Source organism: Lepisma saccharinum, chromosome 18 (genome assembly GCF_977018435.1).
Source record: "Lepisma saccharinum chromosome 18, izLepSacc3.1, whole genome shotgun sequence".
Classification (NCBI taxonomy): Eukaryota; Metazoa; Arthropoda; class Insecta; order Zygentoma; family Lepismatidae; genus Lepisma; species Lepisma saccharinum.
Window position 1 is genome coordinate 15,381,905 of NC_139246.1, and position 21,220 is coordinate 15,403,124.

At 35.1% G+C, this 21,220-nt stretch overlaps 1 protein-coding gene across 23 annotated transcripts in view; it reads right to left on the reverse strand.

The window, feature by feature from the left end:
• The window catches only part of LOC146002409 (uncharacterized), a 229,609-nt gene that overhangs the window by 88,443 nt on the left and 119,946 nt on the right, over nucleotides 1-21,220 (reverse strand). For 22 of the 23 annotated variants that reach the window (XM_083140191.1, XM_083140194.1, XM_083140174.1 and 19 more), the window contains 6 exons: nucleotides 19,519-19,578; nucleotides 18,799-18,855; nucleotides 10,375-10,857; nucleotides 7,095-7,637; nucleotides 4,146-4,190; nucleotides 1,723-1,770 (listed from right to left, as the gene is read on the reverse strand). In XM_083140191.1, the coding sequence (XP_082996317.1) occupies nucleotides 1,723-1,770; nucleotides 4,146-4,190; nucleotides 7,095-7,637; nucleotides 10,375-10,857; nucleotides 18,799-18,855; nucleotides 19,519-19,578 (1,236 nt within the window). The remainder of the gene's footprint in view (nucleotides 1-1,722; nucleotides 1,771-4,145; nucleotides 4,191-7,094; nucleotides 7,638-10,374; nucleotides 10,858-18,798; nucleotides 18,856-19,518; nucleotides 19,579-21,220) is intronic. The other variant, XM_083140184.1, reaches the window with a different exon arrangement.

A 21,220-nucleotide genomic window follows, 5' to 3' on the forward strand; every position in this document is an offset into this window, starting at 1 on the left:
TTAGGGTGACCATAATATTTTGACCCAAGAACGGGACATCCTAAGGAGTTTACCTCAGTTTACCTCCCCCCCCCCCGCCTTCTGAAAAATCACTTAGGCCTCATTACAAAATTATTGTTATTATTAATGCATTATTATTATTATTTATTAAATAATGGGTTCCATAAATGATACATTATAAAACAATAAATGAAATGCCATCTCACATTGTCAAAAGTTATTAATTATTTTGAAGTTGATGAGTGCCAGAAGTATTTATCAGAAGAACCAATCTTCTTGAAAACAACTTTATTCTTAATCACACATTCATAAAACTCCCCACGTATCTGACACAACTGAGATTTGTCTTTTGAGTGTCAAGATGCGGGAATTTAAATTCTAGTTGCAGGTCTGTCTTGAAACTACATATATACACTTCTTGGCCATGCATATTCATTGCTCTACAAATAATGGAACACACATAAAGCAATACAACTCACGACGCGAGCTAACCTAAACACCAAACTGCTGTTTGCTCAAACATTCTCGACAACAATGTAACATTTTGATTCTTATGAAGTGCTTCAAACTCCAGCTGTTTTGCCACAGTGTGTTCATGATGCTAGTTTAAAAATTAAATCACTTTTTTATGCATGAAATTTAGTTTTCAAGCGAATTGCTACACTTTTATAAAACGGGACAAATAGTGGTTTTTAAATTACAAAGAAGGGATAATCGGGACACACCTCTGAAATGGGATTGTTCTGGTCAAAATGGGACATATGGTCACCCTATGCATTTTACATAATTTCCATGATATTTACACTTTGCGAAGTGCCACTTGCGATTTTTGTGAATGCTGCAAAACACTTGGATTCCATAAAAGTATCGGTGGTTAAAATGCAACTGACATTTCCTGATACAAACAACATCACTGGTATCGGCTGAAGTACAACAGTGCCGACCTCCATGATGGAGTGATTGGCATGGCATGCTACAACACCAGGAGTCCTGGGTTCGAATCCTGGCTTGAGAATGGGTGTTCTTTGTGAGATTCCCTTCATCAATGTCATCATATCATCACTCAGCCGGGCCCCATGGTGGAGTGAATAGCACATTGCTTTATGATGTTCGAATCGCAGCCTGGGCATGGATGTTTGTGAGTGTCCATTCATCAATTTCATCATGTCGTTACTCATCCCCATCATCGCAAATTACCCAAAAGTGGCACAAAAAGCAAATCAATCAATCGATCAATCATATCATCACTCATCCTCATCTTCGCAATTAGCCAAAAACTGGTAGATAGCAAAGTCAAATAAACAAAGACATTCAATAAATCAGCATACTTATCAGCTTGTCACCAGTAAAGGCATATTCTAAACTGTTGCCAAGGCTGAGTGAAGAACAGAATTGTCCCAGTCTACATGTAATTTTCTGACACCAAAACAAAACTGTCTGACCTAAGCCATGAAAAACAGCAGTATATCATTATGTTGCCACCTCCAAATTTTGCACACCAAGTCATTTTTGACAATATTGGATTATTAAGTAATGATTGATGCTGAATACAATGTTACAATGATACGTTTCTTGTATCAGGCATAAAGTGCACTGGGACATTTCTCTTCTATGTTAGAAGTCTGTATTAGGGTGTATGCTTATTAGTATCATGTGCTTAGTGAATTTTGTTCTGTGAAATTTTAAATTTGGGCCAATTAGATAGAAATATTACCTTCTTACCTCCTCTGTAATATGGACCCTCGTTCAGCCATCCTTTGTAACCGGGACCTGATTACAAAATGGATATGCATTAAATGAGAGACTGATTTCATTATTCCATACAGGCTTGGGGAGTAACATAATGCAAGAAATACATTACTTGGTAGCATGTTACTAATGCAAGTACTTTTCCAGTATTTGCATTAGTAATGTGTTACTGAAATTATAACAGGCATTATAAAGCTACTGCATTACTTACATACTTCTGGTAAATTCAGAACTGAAGGATTGATTTGCTAGGACAAAACATGCTTTGTTATTTTGTTTCAAACTTTATCCGGTAGAGCCTTGTGAGCTCCTTTGCAGATGGAACCTTTCCAAGTGTTTGCTTTTCACATTTTCCAAATAATAAATAAATTTAAAAATTAGGAAAATCATTGCTTGAGAAATAATTGTCTTACGGAGATGAAATCATTTTGCTTTCTTAAAGACTGGGCTTCTAGCGGAGGTAAAATGTATACTTTGGGCCTCCCAAAAATGAGTGTTAAAAGAAGAAGAAAATTAATTTAAAAAATATAAAAATTGGCATACTTGCACATGTACCCCCACAATAGACTGAGGTGAATGGAAAAATGTAGTATGCAAACTTTCATTGAAAACAGGCTGATACTTCTTGTGGGAAAAAATAATAATGCATAAGAGCAGTAGTGTTGACAGCTTATGGAAACAATTTCCGGAATTTCAATAGTAACAATGGATATTGTTTTATAACTCGATATGTCATACCTTTGCATGTATACTAATGAACAAAAAAAAACAGAAATGAAATATCATGTGCATTTTTTAAAAAATGTCACATGGTGATATGTCTCCCATCCGTGCTCAACATCCAAATCATAAGATCAATAGGTTTATAAATTGGGTGGGCAGCTTTTTCATTCAAATTAATAGCAGCATGTTGTCCACATAAAATAACTGTGCGGGAGAAAGATCTCCCATTTGCCAGCTAAAGGTTAAACTTGTACACGACACTGGAAAACATACACTACAGAGAGCATATGTAATATTTGTGTAAACACTTAAGTCACTGTTTTATGACAAGTAATGGTAACTTTTGGAAGTAAAGTAACAGTAACAGGTTACTTTTGGGAGCAAAGTAATGGGGACTGTAGTATCTTACTGTTTGGAGTAACTTAGAAATCTTTAGTTACATGTAACACTTGTTTTACATAGAATAAGTATATTAATCACGAATCACTATTCCAACATGTCATGATTGTGCTTGAGAATATTACAAAGTTTACTGTTTTCAATCACTCCTAAATCCAGTATACCTTGAGAAAAGGATTACAATGTTTTTTGGAGCAATTATTTTTGCTCTGTATATTGTATAAAATTGTTCTTAACTATTTTATATTAAATTTATGATCAACTGTGTTTTGTTTTGTAAATTAATATTTTGTTTCTCATCCATAGTTTAACTTATGGGCTTTATAATTGCTTATGTTCATGAACTGTACATAAAGTTATCCTAAGAGTGAGAAAAGTATTATTCAGACCTAAAAACTTAGGGAAATTCTTAGAATGACAGATGAAACTGTTGCTAATAATCGTGCAGAATATGATCAGTGCATGACCAGCAAAATATTGGTACACAAAAGGATGGTAAACTAGACACCTTAGTCACATGAGCAATCCCCCATAATACAGTCCAAATTTTGTCCCAAGTCCTCTTTGTGCACAGATAAACTAATCAGGACTGGTTCTACCACTTCAAGTGGAATCAAAACTACTATGTGCCTCCAACAGGAATGAATAACAATAAACTTTGTTACATGAGTAATAAAAAGTGACAATAAGACAAACACAGATAGAGAGAGAGAGAGAACAGTATGAATTAATAAGTAGCATGTAACAATTATAATAATAGTGATAATAATGATTAAAAACACATTATGTGAATTGATAGTTTTGTGCAAGTGATAGTGGAAAATGCATGCCGAGCGGCTTTTTTCAGATCGTGGTACTGGTCTTGTAACAGACTCACATATCTATGGTATAATAGGACTTTTGGCTCACCCTGTAGACTGCTGTTCTATATAATGACAATGAGAGCAAACTCTTTTATCTTGTTGAATGTAAATTGGAGTTGATTGCCAGTCTTTCAAAAAAATAGAATGGTTCTTTCGAGTTAAGAACTTTGTGAGTGAGACTCAGCAAATGGCATTTTCAGCTATTATTATTTTTGAGCCACTTTAATTTGAATCTGATGCACCTTTATTACAATGCAGTAGTGCTGCCAGCCACAAAATTCCTGGGCATGCCATTCATTAAAGTAAAGTTCATTCTTCCGTCATTGATGACTCAAAATTGTTTTCATGTTTAATGTAAGAATGGAATTTAATATTTATTACATCTCATAAATATTACATCACATAACTTACGTCCACCACCTGCCCAGTAGGGATCTAGTCCAGCATTTTCTCCACCTAAATTTTAAAAATGAACACTTGTATTATGGTAGCCAAAACTTCATTATTTTACTTGTTTTATTGAAATATACATTTATGATAAATATTACAGAGCTTATTGCCTGTATTGGATAGAGTTGGCATTGAAAAATCACTGCCATGAAAATTTATTGAAATTTTAACATATGGCATTTGCTTTTAGATAATGTATGATTTCTGTAAACAACCATTCAATATGTTTAATTTTATCTCAAAATTACTATTTATTTATGACTTTCTTTTCTCAAAATATTAAAAAGCTGACAATGAAATTCAATATGATTTAAGAGAGTCCTTCTTATGCTGTCCAATAAATGCTTATTAAAAGAGAAATATATTTGTACGATACTGTACTATAACAGGGTGGCTACTCACTGGGAATTCCTTGAATTCTGGAAATTATGCATGAATTATTGCCTCCGGGAATTATGCATGTATTCTACTTGAATTTTTCTCCGTAGACGTGAAAATTTGAAACTTTTATTAATCCAAATCCCATTCAATTAATACATGTTTATTAATGCCCTGAAGCAAATTTTTCACAGTTCAGCTTTCATTTTTATCGAGGAAGAAAAAGAGAAGAAAGCTGCGTGAAAAATAAAACTGAATTCCTTCAGTCCGTTTGATCTGTTAGTGTTCTTTGCGGGACAATCTATCTCGCAGATGGAAGATTATTGCAAGATATCTTGAATTGATTAGGTAAATTTGAGTTTGAAATTCTTATACAATTAACATTTTTTTGTAGATTGATATATTCCATAACATTTGTGATTTGTGTTTGTAGAAGTATTTCGAGTCTGAGTATAAGAAATCTCAACTACATTTTTATATACAGTATACACACATATATATATATATATATATATATATATATATATATATATATATATATATATATATATATATATATATATATATGTGTGTGTGTGTACAGTAGACTCGTGATTAACTGAGTCCCGATTAACCGAGGCTCCAGGTTGACCGAGGGAGTGGTTGGAAAACATCGCGCTTCATAATGCACCCCTTGTTTGTTTACTAGTAAGTTGGAGTTAAGTCACCATCCCTGCTGCACGTGTTTGTTACATTGTCGGTTTATCCGATTGTTACGGTGGTGTTTAAATCTGTGTATAGGTCTATTCTAAGCCAGTAATGTAGTATGAGTGGCAAATGGAAAAGGTGTGTCCAAAAAACTATGAAAGACTTTTTGAAAAAGTAATCTTCTCATTTATGTTGTACTAGTAATAAATAATTACTATACAGTTTTAAGTGTTGTTTCGTCATTTAAGACCTAGTAGCACATTATCTCTGTATTATCAGAGTTTTTCCGTATCCGAGGTAGTCTTGGTCCCAATTAGCTCGGATAATCACGAGTCTACTGTGTATATATATATACCGTTTAATTGAATTGATTTAGAATTTTTTTGATAAATTGGAATCGCACAGATCCTTTATATCGTTAAGATATTTGTGTATGTATGTGTGGGTGGTAAGAGACGGTAATAGTTAAGGCTGAAATAGAGAAACAAACTGTTTGTATCCTTGAATTTTTGGAAAGTTCACCTTGAAAACCAGGAATTATACTTGAATTTTATCAAGGTCCTAGAGTAGCCACCATGAATAAGCTTGAACTTCGTGTTTTGAAAATGAAGGCAGTTGTCCTTCAAACAAAGCATCGACTTGAAGCTAGTACTTCCAATCTTAATCTTAATAGTACAATTATTCTACTAGATGATGAGTTCAAATATCTAGGAGTAGTTACAGATCAACAGCTGGTGCATCTATTCACAAAGTTAGACCTCCAACAGTTTCATGCTTTCTGTGATATATTTATACTAGGTGTGGATTGATATAGAATTTCTACCGATACCAACACAAAATTTACCAATGTGAATAAACAGTATTAAATCAATCTGATGTAAAATGACAAATTATCCACAAGGGCTGAAGGATTCATTAACCTTCTTCACCCCTAATAACTCCCCAAAATTTCCTCAACACTTTTCCCCTTAATTTTTTTCACAAAGGTCTAATTTATAATCTTTTTATATCTAAATTCACAGTTATATTCCCTTAAACATGAGTTTAAAATCCCACCAGATGAAAAATTCTGTGTAAAGCTTTTCTCTCAGTGGTGGCTGTTTAATACAGGCTACCATGCTATGGCACACAAATACTATTTGAAAGAAAGAATTATGCTATTTCCAAATTTAAACAATGTAAATTAAAGTTTGAGCTTCAATCAATTATCTATTCGTATTTATACTCTTTGCCTTTCAAGCAAACATGAGATGTTCCTAGAACTTTCACAGTGCCTCTAAAGCCACTTCCTACTCTGATAGATTTAAGGTACATTTTCCTACAACAGTCACCCGATATAGGCAACTGGGGCCATGTACCATGCCAAATGGCCTTGACACATCTCCTATTGTATCAGTCGCATGTGTTATCCTATCTGTGTCTTTATCGCCGAATGCAACAGCCATTTTGTTCGGTGAAAGAGACAGAGATAACAAAACACATGCGACTGATACAATAGGAGATGTGTCAAGGCCATTCGACACAGTCCCAGTTGCCTGCATCGGGCAACAGTTCTATGGAAACATTCCTTTAGCATTACAAAAAGCCACCTGCTAATGATGATAATTCTCTGTACTCAGGTTATGAAACTCACATTTATAATTTTAGTGATTATGAATGGTATGAATGTCGATTATGATTGATTTAGTTTATTGAATTTCCCTTTCCTGCTACTTTTGACTAGAGGATGAATGATGATGTGATGAAATTGATGAAGGGACACTCACAAAGAATGCCCAGGCCAGGATTCGAACCCAGGAAGTTGGCTTGAAGATGATGAGAACATTATCATGCACTGTAGCTTACCTCTTTGTGCTTGTGAAAGCGTATCCATCCCTTCATAGTCCGGGTATGCATAATACTCTTCCATAGAACCACCAGGATATTGGCCTCTTGCAGGAGGACCTACAGCTTCATATCCCGTAGGTATTCTTTGTTGTAAACTTTCTTCCTCTGTTGGTTCCCACGGACCACCTGGACCTTCTAGGGGAAGCCCATTAGGGGCTCTACCGAACTTTTCTGGATCAGATCCAGTTAGGCTTTCTATCGATCCAGGTTTAGGTCGAGGCCTATAAAGCTCTTCAAGTTCCTCTTCCGCTGTCATTGGCCCAGAATTTGGATCTAAACTTCTGTCAGGATATTCATAGTCCGTTATTGTTCCTGGTGGGTGTGGTTGTTCACCTGGTGTTCTCGCAGGTGCTATCGTTGGTCTACTAGTTTCTCCTGGTACTCCCAGAATTCCACTCATAGTTTCAGTTGGAGGGGGACCTGTTTGCCAGCCTGTCGAAGGGTAAGGTTGATATTCTGGTGATTCCTCAGATGGATTGAAATTATCACCGCTGATGGGCACTGAAAAGAATGGGGTAAAAGAATTAGAGGAAGTTTTTTTTAATGAAATCTGAAAAATAAACATCAAACTATTAAGAATAATTTTAAAATTACCATATTCATTCTTGGAATAGTGAACTTAATTACATTTCTTAACCTAGTCTCCAAAAACACAACCGGGAGCTCCTCAAGCTCACAAATACTATTTCTTCCTAGGAAAGTGACTAGTAAACACTTGCTTCCTCATAAAATGTGTAACTGTTATTAATGATGTTCTACAGGAACATTGTTTCAATTTAGTACAAGAATACACCAATGCCATGGGCATCGGGAAGGGAGGGCAATGGCCCCTCCCTGGAAAAGAAGAAAGTCAACTAAAAATTACATATTTCACACATATAATTTAATTTCAGCCACAATAATGTGTGTTAATTATTGCAGGAACATGATAAATTCAAATTTAAGCAATGTTTTTAAGGGATGAACACTATTATTGGGGAAAATATGCCATGTTGGCCCCCCCTGGAAATAAAATACCTTCCTTGCCCCTCCCTGGAAAAAATCCTGCGGACGTCCATGACCAATGCTGCAAGTAACGGGTGAAATCCATCCTAACATAATTTTTGCTTTGATATTCATAAATATTGCCTTTGATATAAAACTGCCCCATTATTAAAATAAAATATTTATTTTTGTTTGTGGTTTTGTGTGTCATTTACATAGATGTTAATAAGTGTAATTATTTCATATTACAATATAATCCATAGCAGCATGATGAAAAGTTTAATTTGGTCCATTGTGTTTTGTTACATTGGAAAGTAAAATGAATGTTACTCTCTTTTCAAATAATTCAAAAATGTTATTTTGCCCTGAATGGAAAAATGTTTCTTTTGCCTTCCTTTTGAAGCTAGTCCATTACCAGTCAATTTAATGGCATATTGTAGATATACAGAGAGCACTTTGTTCATGTTAGTGAGTTAGTTGTAGTATTTACATAGGCACTTACAGAAAACTTTCTAGCAGGGAGGAGGGGTCAAAATTTAAATGTTGTGTCCCAAAATTGGATAAACTGAACAACACTGTGTGCTGTAATAGCACTTGGAAGGGCAAGTCCTGTCAAGAGGCTTTCTTTAGTTGATATGCAATCATCAATTTCAATTCCATTACTGTCATTTTCTGGTTTTTGAGAATGGATGACATGGTTGATTGATTGATTTTGTTTATTTTACTTCGCTTTTCTGCTACTTTTGGCTAATTTTGAAGATGAGGATGAGTGATGATATGATGAAATGGATGAAAGGACATTTACAAAGAACACCCATGCCCAGGCTGGGATTCAAACTCAGGACCCCTAGCATCATAGCATGCTGCACTTACCGTGGATGACATGGGACACATAAGTTGAAAATTGTATATCATAGTTACAAGTCATAGAAAAATAGCAATGTTTTATTTGATTGATTGATTGATTGATTTGGTGTTTTAAGGCCACTTTATGCACAGTAAGGCTAATCAGGACTGGACCTATAGTTTAAAGTGGGATCCGAACCACTATGTGCCTCCACCGGGTATCGAACCCATGACCCCTTGATTACACGGCTACGACGTGTTTTATTTGAAAGAGGGACAGAAAAATAGAAATGAAAGAAATGATAAAGTGGAAGAAAAAAGAAGATAAATAATCCATACCTATAAAAAATGGGTCAATGGATGATTAAAGATTATGATTATGATTATGGACAAAAAGGAGGGGAGAGAGAGAGAGAGAGAGAGAGAGAGAGAGAGAGAGATATGTAGTGAAACAAATAATCGAAAAGAGGAGCGACAAAGAGGACAGAGAATTCTACAGCTGAGGAAGAAATGCAAAAATCTAGAAAATATATTTAACAAAAGAAATGAACCGTGAAGCCAAAGAAGGAAAGAAATTAAAGCAGGAAGAATGATTTAACAATTTTTCTGTACTCAAAGGAGGGTGAACAGTCAAATAACCCCTCTGCTATAGCAAGGAGGCTACTCACAATGAATTCTGGGAATTATGCTTGAATTATTGGGTCTGGGAATTACATGTGAATTCTTCTTGAATTTTTCTCTGTAGACGTGAAAAATTACAACTTTTCAAAATCCAAATCCTATTGGATTTATCCATAGGTAATTTATCAATGCCATAAGGCAAGTTATTAACATTTAACTTTTATTTTTATCGAGGAAGGAAAAGAAACCTGTGTGGAAAAATTTAGAATTCTCTCAATCCGTTAATTTTGTTAGTGTCATTTGCAGAACAATTTGACAAACAAAGATTATTGCAATAAAAGATATCTTTTAAGTTCATTAGGTAAATTTGAGTTTGAAATTCTCATACAATTAACATTTTTTTGTAGATTAATTTATCCCATAACATTTCTGACCTGTATTTGTAGATGTATTTCGAGTCTGAGTATGTGAAATGGCAAGTAAATCCGTACCTTAAATTAATTATTTTCAAAATATGTAACATTTAATTGAATCAATTTATATTGTAAATATATTTGTGTCTACACGTGTGTGGGTGGCAGTAATATGTTAGATTCAAATAGAGAAAACGTCTGCTTGTACCCTTGAATTTTAGGAAAGTTTGCCTTGAAAACCAGGAATTATACTAGGATTTTGTCATGGTCCTAGAGTGGCCACTCTGTATAGGCATGTATGAGTATGATTTATGTTCAATGTGGTTTAAATGAAACTACAATGAAAGAAAATGTGAACAACTTGCTACACTTACTTGGTCCCAGAAGGTCACCTTCATTTGACACAGGTTCACTTCCTATCCCCTGCATTCCATTGGTCGACAGCTCTGGTGAAATTGGATTCTCGTTGGATGATGACTCACCTGGGAGTACATTTGACCCTCCACCATAGCTTTCCATAGGAGGATGATACCCCATTGGAGTTTCTGGAGAAAACTCATCCGGTATCTCTCCACCTGGAAGCAAAGGCATGGGCCTTTCTGCCTCTGTAGGAGGCCTAAACATGGTAGAAGGTCTTGGCTGCGAAGATAGAGGCATTGATGTTGTTGGTATAATAGGTGATCCTGATGAGTATGGAAAATTAGGAATCCGTCCTTCGTTCACTAAAGGTGTTGCTGGGTATGGTGGTGGTGGCCTTCTTCGTGGTGGAGGAGGAACTGGTGGTGGAATTTCCATGTTTGATTGCATATGCTCTAGAGCATATGGAGTTCCCATAGAATAATCAGGGTCCTCATCAGCTAAAAAAGAAGCAAGTAAAATTCTGTTATGCAAAAGAATAACATCTGTACTTTTAACACACAATCAAAGGTGCTATATAATACTATTTGCTAAACAAAGCACTGTATAGTCTAACTCAATTTTTGGAAAATCCAGGTCTAGAAATTAACTAATGATACCTCTAATTTTTATCATATGTAATTACACCATATTTACTCATTTTATATATACTTTATTTTTTACTAAGTTAGTTGTAACATATATGCCCTCATGTATGAAATTCTGTTCAGTAATATCTCCTTTTGTGTATGATAATTTTTATATAACTTTTTTAAGCATATATCATATTCTTAACAACCATGTATCTTAAACTATTTGTAGAAAAATTCTCAATAATACACATGTAATCCTTGACGTTTTCCATACCTATGTATTGCAGGTTTACGGAAATAAATTATTATTATTATTATTATAACTACAATCCAATCTGGATTATTATTTTGAGATCAAGTAATCAGCTTGAGACTATTGTTTATTTGAACATTTTGTATTAATATTGCTTTTTATCCTGTTCCTGCAATCGTCAATGTCATGTGTGTATTCAGAATATTAAGGTGGTGTACAGAGGTAAAATTAACACGAATGAATGAATGAGTTAAAACTTTGGGTGAGTCAGCATGTATGGTCATTTTATACTCTTCAAAGTATACGAGAAAAAAATCCTCTTATCTAAGACCCTTACCTTAAAGTAAAAAGAGGCAGAATAAAAACCTACTTGAAAAAGGTTAAAAGTTATGGTTGTAAAGAGATCTGCACAGGACACAGACAAACACATTAAAAAGGTAAGGATTCACTAAAAACTTCCTCAGAAATAATGTAAGAGGCCTGTTGATCCCAAAAATCTAAAGACATTTGTTAAAACAGTGTCATAATCTTCCAACATGGATGATAAACAATTGGGAAAATTAAAAGTTTTTCTGAAGAAAGTAAAATTGGCACATTCGATTAGAATATGCTGAATTCTTAGGAAGATTCCACACAAAAAGTGACAATCGACAAATGTCGCTTGACGATTTCACCAATTTAGTGCAGGCTTGTGTGAAACACTGATGTTGATTGGCTCATTACCAAGCAACATATGCCATGTATTGCTAGTTGCTTTGGTCTGAAATATCCCTTAGAGTAACATTACATACACCGTGCACTGGAGGGTCCAGCCTTTGCAACAAGGAACCATGGGCAAGATGGCTGCATCCGATTCAAAGCCAAACTCAGTGTAACCATAAATTAAACCAGTATGACATCACAGTGAGGATAATTAGGGAGCTATTTGAAAGCAATAAGCAGTCTATGGTCTTGAAAGCCAAAAGCATACAATTACAAAACTCAATGTACTGACAACATGTCACTAAACAAAAAAGTTCAACAGGCTGTTGAAGCACATCCCTCCAACCATTACTAACCATTAGTATCTTAATATAAATTAATACAAATAATATTAATAGCAAGCATAATTAAATGGGATTCCTTAATAATTAGATATCAGATTCAATAGCATTTGCTACCAATAAAAACTTAACACTAGTTAGCAGTGGTCGTTTTGACAGTTTTAAATTTTTATCTTGTTTCCATCTCTTAATCATTTGAAAAAAATGTGTGAAATAAATTAACTTTTCCTATTTGCATGTGCTATAAGTTTTAAGCTTCCACCCTATAACTACAGTTAGCAGTAATCTTGATGCAATGCAACCCCTCTAGGAGAGTTGTGGTGTATGTTCTGTGCTGCTGCTATTATTATTATTATTATTGAATGACACATAAAAGGAACTTGTAAAAAAATGCTTAAAAAATTACTAGGTTTTGTGTTTTTTAAATGAACTTTTAAAAATTTTGGGAACTTTCCGGGTTTTATATGTTACAATTGTATGTCCAATGCTTGAGTATGGTTGTGAATTGTAGGCTCAGCAGCTCAATGTCACAGAACAAGAACTGAGTCAATTTAGAAACTATTTGTCACATTACTGTACATGAAAACTCAAAGTTGTTTTGTAACATGTAATTACAAGGAGTGGCTATACTTTCTTTATTTACAAACTGTATTTAAGAGGAAATAGAAAAAAGTAAGTGTATTTTTACAGGAAAAATTTCTCAATGAAGATTGATAGTGGCTAATTTTTGTGTGCTATTGCTTACAAGGTTCCTAAATAGAAGACAAGATACAATTCCCTGCTCTCAGTAAATTGTTACAACAGTGATGGACTGAGAAAAACTCTAATGAATAATTTGAACATTGATACATTGTGAACTAATTGTACATATATTGGATAGAGCATTGTATGTGGCCATTGCTGTGCTCAGTACTAAGTGTCAATGAAGTTATTATTTGTTATTCTGTGATACTAAAATGTGTTTTCTTTCTTCTCTGTTCCAGGACTATTTACGAGAGTTAGTACTTCAGTGAACATGAAAATGAACTGTTCCAAATAATAGGTGCCATGTTCAAGAATTCAGAGGCATGGGGTTGACTCTAATGTAAGTAACAGCATTTTAAATTTCTGATGACAATTTTATCAATATTTTAAATTATCGTTATTGTATTTTAGTACAACACAAAACACACAAACAGCATGCTAAAGAACAAGCTCACAACCTGTCCAAACTTTTGACTCCATCTTGGAGTCATCATCAACTTATTTGTTTTGTATCATGGTTCACTCAAATGTCTTTGCCAACATGTGGAGTAGGGAGTTATTTCTTGTCATATCACTATTATAGTTTGTATTTACTATGTCATTTTTCTTAGCAAAATGGTGATTTTTCATGTTACTGTCATTACTATTGATGTGAAAGTTTTTAGTTCCTTTTTATGTTCCATAGTTCTGGAACAGTTATTCTCAACCTTTTTTAGTCTGGGACCCACCTTGAAGGATATTACACTTCATGGGACCCATAAGCATGTATTACTTGTAGGGATGTGCACCCAGTTCATAATCATATTTTTGCTACCATCGAACACTTTAAGAAGCCCTCTAGAAAAGTAAATACGTAATTTTAATATACTAATTTACTCTAGTCTAACATCTAACTATCTAAAATGCTGAAATTGAGAACAATTTTTTTTTTATTCGCCAAACTAATGAGACAGTTGGGGCTGCCTTTTGTGCATAAGCTGGGGTGTGTTGGGTTCATTGGTGGTGAACAATATGGAAAGAACTGGTTCACTCTCGCTCAGAAGACTTGAAAGACTAGCTGCCATGGAGTCGACAACTAAAAATCGCTATTGAATCCTATAATTCCATTCGAAGCAATGGTAGGGCATGGATAACAGAAATGTAGAGTTTAAACTATGTACAACGTGGGTTGAATTTAAATTATTAAAATAATATATCCTAGTAATTTAAATGTAATAGGTTTTTAAGACACAGGAAATCAATTTTCGAGCCTGACTTCGCGACCCATCAAATGCCCCCTTTGGAACCCAGTAGTGGGTTGCACACCATAGGTTGAGAAACAATGTTCTGGAGACATCTCTTTTAGAAGGACGCAGAGTAGCAGAAACACAAAATATGGCTCCAGCAGAGAGATACTTCTGTCTGTATCTGTGGCTACAATTAAGTTCTATCCTAGTATCTCATTAGATATTAATTGCAAATTTATAATCTGCGATAAAAACAAACCAGTTCACATGCCAAGCAGAATTATTTTCAGTACTAGTCAGGGACGGCGACAGGGGTGGGCACGGGTGGGCAAGCGCCCACCCAAAAATTCCTGTGCCCACCCGATTGCCCACCCAATCAAATTCAATAAGTATATATACTCGGGGATATATGAATGATTAAATATTTAAGTGTAACCTGGTGTTCATAACATGTATATTTTACTTGTGAATATTATCTATGCTGGAAATGTTCACATATTATCAACCCATAAAAAGCCACTTTTGTCATTGTGGAAACAAAACTGTGATCAAATTAATACTTCCATGTTTAAAAGCAGCTAGTAGGCTTAGGAGGTTCAAAATTATGCAGGGTATGATCAAGATTACATCAGAATTTAGGGTGAACTTGAGGACTGCAGCTCCGGGCCTCCACTACGTATATATATTTTGACCTGGCTATGGTTAAAATAATCTCCAAATAAACAAATCTAAACATCATCTTAGCGTTACTTCCACCAGCAACACAATAAATTATTTCGACTTTTTAATGAATATTAGAATAATTTAATTAAGAAGACTTAGTTAGATGGGAAGGCCATGTGACACGAATGGCAGAGGAAATAATAGTTTACAGGATTCTTGTTGGGAAACCTGATGGTAAGGGACCAGTAGGAAGGCTAAGACGAGGATGGAGGGATAACGTTGAGATGGACCTAAAATAAATCGGTAAGGATGGGAAAGATTGGATTGATCTTGCCCAGGATAGGGACAGATGAAAGGCTTGTGTTGCTGCAGACATAAACCTTCGGGTTTAAGTATGCTATAGAGCAGGCATGCCCAACGCGTCGATCGCGGGACGTTTTTTGGTCGATCGCAGTTATCTATTGTAATTATACGAATATACGTTATTTGAATTCAACTTCTATAATGTATAATGGCTGAGTAGGTACAAACCTTTGCAAAGATTAACGATTAATAGTAGCTCACTGCCTGTTGTGACAATAAAAAGTAGCTCACTGCTTGATGTAAGTTGGACATGCCTGCTATAGAGTATAATATAATTTTAATTAGCTCTGCATTGAAATTCCAGAAGTGTCCCTCTTTTTTTTCATTACAATTTTTATATACCTGTCATCTTCAAATATCAATGTGGTATACGAAATATCAACTTTATATTCGTTCTACTAATAAGAAGGAATCACAACAATCACTACAATACCGAAGTGAATAAATTTTAATAAATCAGTTATATATGGAAAAAGCTACAGAATTATTCAATTGCTAATGAGTGGCTTATCCTATTTAGAAATCCTCGTTCCACACATAAATTTTGTCACATGAATCAGCCGAAAATTTCAACAGAATCTGTAGATGCAGCTGAAATAAAGAAAGAAAGTTATGTCACGAAATAGAAGACGATTTTGTTAGTTTGTTTCTAAGCCCACTTTCATGCTCAGATTGGCTAATCGGGACTAAACCTACAGTTTAACGTGTAGTCCGAACCAGTGTGCATTTTGCTTCCACCAGAGGAGGGGGGAGTCGAACACAAGACTTCTTCATTATAATGCGACAGCGTTATGTCATTGGGGGGAAAATATACAGAAAGAACTCGCACAAAAGTGGCATTTTATCACCACAGAAGATGCGTCTATTTTAAGAGGGTGTTTGCCCGAGACAACTATTTGAGACTTTCGGAAAACAACGTCATTGTGCCTTGATCCACTAATGAAATGCTGTGCGATTGAAACTACCACCTCAACTTTCTAAGAGGTATGAACTAATGAAACTCCGTTTTTGGAAGAGTAAGTTCTGGTTGATTTGTTTTATGTAAGTCATTTTTCTGCTAATTTTAATAATGACGACGTTATAAGGTTCAATGGTGATTAGATGAAAGTAACGAAGGGGCGAAAACAAACACATGCTGACACTTAAAATACAAACCCTCATAAATTATTACTTTGACAGTGGTTCCAGACGCCAGGGACTCGTTTCCCTGAAAGAATAAAGTTTCCAGGTTATGCTGCACAGGATAGAGGTTGACATTCTAGTGTGTTCGAAATGGTCACGCCATACAACCCAATGAAAAATAGATGAAGTATTACTGGTACGATGATCAACTTTGATGAATTCCTTGTGTCCTCAAAAAATATATTCATGTAACCATACGTGTATTGCTTCTTCCGCAATAGTAATATGACAGTTTTTCAGAAAACGAATAGCAACTTCGCTAATAATCTCTTAAATTCTGAACAGATTTCTCAATCTTACTTGTTTATTACTTATGACGAGTGATATTTTGTCAAAATAGCCTTTCATTAGCCTAGGAATACTTCATGGACAATTAACAAAGAATTGGTTTTCCGTGTGTGTTTTAAATCATTCCTAATAAGACGTTAATTTTAATCCAAACATTCAGTGGCGGCGATTAGGAGAAGCGGGAAGTGGGGGATGCAGTTCCCCAGCCACATTTGGCACTTTTTGCCCCCGCACTATGGCCTCTTTATGCTAAGCCTTTTCTACCAAGAAAACGTATATTTAGGGGTGCCCACAGGGGGGGATTATGGCGCAGGCTGCGCCATCGATATTCTTTGGGCGATTTTTTCCCTTCAAATAAGGTAAAATTGAACATTTATATATTTTTCCAAAATACAGGTAAAAATTTTACACCTTAAATTCACCATATTTAATCCATTAGATGAAGAAAAGAAAGCATTTAAGGTCATTATTGAAGGTGCGAGGGGGGATAAATACCCAACTCTTATATATTAGGCCTTAATTGACACGTGGGTTCTGGGGGAAATTCTGAATTAAACGTTGGCGGGGACAGTATTCAACTCTAAGTCTTAGATTATGGTGGGTATTTTAGTTAGAGGGGCATTGAGCATTAAGGTATCCAATTCTTGTGTATTACTATTGTCTTAGAATGTTGCAGAAATTCTGGTGTGGAGACTGAGAATTAATGTTTTGGAGGAGGCAATATCCACTCTTCAATATCAACAGTAAGTCTCAATTTAGCATGGACATTTTTGTGGTAGGATTGAGTATGAAATTTAAAGGGGGAGATAGGAAGCTCTTGATAAAGTGTTAAATCTTAGATTGTCAAGGGATTTCTGTAGTGAAGAGAGAGTTTGAACATTAAATTTTGGAAACTGTATTTAGCGATATGGTATCCACACGTTTTCGACCCCGAACGTGCCAAAACAGAATTTCGAAAAGACTAAATATCCCTGGATGCTAAGAAAGTATTGAAACCCCGTTAAATTAATATACTTGAAAGCCTGAAAAGAAATGGATGTAAAAATGTTCTTGCTTGCTTCGCTCGCAATAATGTGTTTGTTACAACAATGCGTGTTTGGCGCTTTACTGAGGTGGATGTGAATTTTTATGCTATAGCTGCATTACAAGACATGAGCGATATTCTCCTTATTCATGAGTAACATCACTTCTTAAAATATAGTGCTTAGTGTTGGTATACTGCTTATTTTAAAGCAGGTGCATCATTTGTGAAAAGCTAAGAAAAAAGTTACTTTCGGTGTAGGGATTACGATATAGTTTCAGGGCGCAAATGATATGATTTTTTGGGGGGAGGGTGGATGACATGGACATGATTTTGTGGGGATGCGCCATTGGCCTTGGGGGAGATGTCCTTGCCCCTCAAATGTTGGCACCCAATCGCTGCTACTACAAACATTCAGATAGATTTGTCAGTTGTACAAACCTTGTAAGCTAAGAAAAGTAACCCCCAAGGAGTAAGAAAACTCTTTCAGTCAAAAACTCATACTATGCTCAGGAACATGCAGTTAAATTACGAGAAACTTCACGATTGTTTACCATCGCACTTTCTATCATTGTCGCCGAATACATAAAATCAAGTATGTGCCTTGTATTTGCAACACAAGCTTAAACCTAATTCGCATTTATTTCACTGTATTAACATGCATGAAAGAATGTGATTAGAATGTATGGCTGCGCATGGGTAAACACTTCCTTGAAATAATTGTGTCCATCAGAGACAACGCGAAAGGAAATGGAACAAGATGCGAGAATAGATTAGAAAAGATAAAGAGGAAAACAAGAAAAGGATAGGGAAAAGAAGTAAGAGGAAAATCGGGAGTGTAAGAGAGAGGGGGATACATACGTCTTACATACACACATGGTCTTACATTTATACTGCCCACCCTAATCTATCACTATGGAGCTTCTGCCCACCCGGTCGAAAATTTCTGGCGCCGCCCCTGGTACTAGTGCACTTGTTTTGCAAATGCAATAAACAAAGTTTTGAAATAAAATTAATTTTACTTACTCTCCTCATCAATAAATGCTGATCCTCCTACCACTAATGGAGGATTATAGTTCGGACCTAAAAAAATCATTATTATATCAATGAAATTTGTAATCCTTAGATGCTGGACTGATTTCCTCAGTTTTGCCTTAACGCCAGGAGTGTTTTCAAGTGGGAAATTTTAAATTTGCCAAGATTAGAAACGATGAACTATTATTAGAGAGATTATTTAACATGCAGACCTTTATGATAGGTTAACATAATACATTACAAAGCAATATGTTAGGCCATTGTGTCTGACCATCATTTCATTAGTTCTTTCATTCTCATCACAATTATTCCAAGAGGTAGAACAGTGACCTGCAATAACCAATATAGAATCAAGGAATGATTGTTTGACATTGCCTCCCCTGAAATGTATTCCTACATACACACATGTTGTGTTAATAGAGAAATATTTTCAGCAAATATATTTGCACTTTAATAATTTTATCATTTGTTTTTTTTTCTTTTACAAGAACATAGGAAACAAAGTATTGGTATATCTCCATTTTTAATGTTACTTTCATGATCAGAAAAACAGTTCTTTGATTTTGAAATACATGTCTGAAGAAAGGATCATAATACATGATCACATTTATAATAGAGGAAATTTTCTCAAAATTAATGTATTCTGTGAACAAGAAGTTTAATAACATATAAAATATATTTACATTACAATATGAAAGATCAGTACTTTACCTCTTATGCGTTTCCTTGGTGGAATAGATTCTAAAGGTGGCAATTCAGCCTCTTCAGGTTCTATAATGGTAGTATAAAATCCTCATTAGAATGTTGATTGATTGATTGATTTAGTTTATTTTACTTCGTGTTTTGTGCCTCTTCTTGGCTAATTTGCGAAGATGGGGATGAGTGATGAAATTATAAAATTGATAAATGGACATTCACAAACAACCAAGCCTGAGCAGGATTCAAACCCGGACCCTTGGTGTCGCAGCGCAATGTGCTAACCACTCGGCCACAGGGTCTGGCATTTATTAAAATGTGAACTCAGTTATGCTGCAAAGATACACCTTGAAAATATAATTTTAAAAATTCAGCTACCTATCCAGAAATGCAGCCGTGGTCACTTAAAATTTTTAAAATCATTATCAAACATACCTATCATTATTGTGATTAGCCAAAAGTGGCAGAGAAGCAACCCTAAATAATAAATATGCATACAATACAGAATTAACATTGACATTCAAATTTTACAAGCTCACAAAAATGAAATTTTTACAGTAATTTTATGTAAGATGTTCTTGGAAAATATAAATAGGATCATGAAGTCCATTCGCACATCTACTTTCATTAAAATGTTCTCCACTGAACTTATATACTGAGCTTTTCATAAATTGGATGGGTAACACCTTCATCTTTCATACCAGCTGTTCTTGGATTGGGTTTGATTCCCAGTGTGAGCTTCAAAATTTTCTGTGCTGACCGAGCATCACAAACTCAACTGGGTAGCTATTTGTAAGAAATAGTAGTGAACCTCAATCAAGCCAAGAAAGCCACAGTACAGTGGAAATCTGCTTGGCAGGGATTTGTTCTGAAAGCATGGACATATTTAGGGGTGGTAAAGATTCCCCCCCTCCCAAGGCTTACCAAGAACTACAATTAAATAGTGAAAATGTACTTGTTTAGCATTTGCTGTATAATCGATGTTATTTATTTCCACCGAACTTTGAATGACAGTACCAAAGATATTAATCTGAAACTTTAATTTTTGTCAACTGGATCTGACATTCGTTTTTGTTATTTAATAAATATCATTATTTTTATCTATTGGGCGCTGATTTGCTTGCCAGGAGCAGAACAGTTGCTTTCATGCAAAATTACTGCAAGTACACTAGATAATGAATACATGCTTTTATATCTCTATTCTTATACTGTATTTTTACCTATTCATATAAATAAAGCAATACAATATTAATTTATATATTTTAATTGAATATAATTATAACAATTATTGTAATTTAAACTTTAATACTATTATAATTATTATTATATCTGAGACACGGGTTTTGGACCCTCCCTGAAATAAATACGTGCCTGCCTCAAAGGACTATTGCATCTTGTAGTTTAGTTTCAGAACCTACATGAGGCTTGATCAAACTGTTGTACTTGTGGAAGAGCACTCTCATATACATATGTGAACTGCAGAGCAAGCAGCATTAGTAGGAGCAGAGAAGAGGGAGTGTGCAAGGCATGGGGTATTGTTAGTGTTATTCATGTATCTTGTCATCTGATTCATGCTGGAAGACACATGACGTTGTTCCATGAAAAAGCTATTTTTATTTCTTTAACACAAGGGACTCCTCCACTCCTGCCTTTCTGCTCACTGGCCTTCAAGTGCAGCATGCAGACGGGAAGCTTGCACTGCAAGGAGTACTCACTG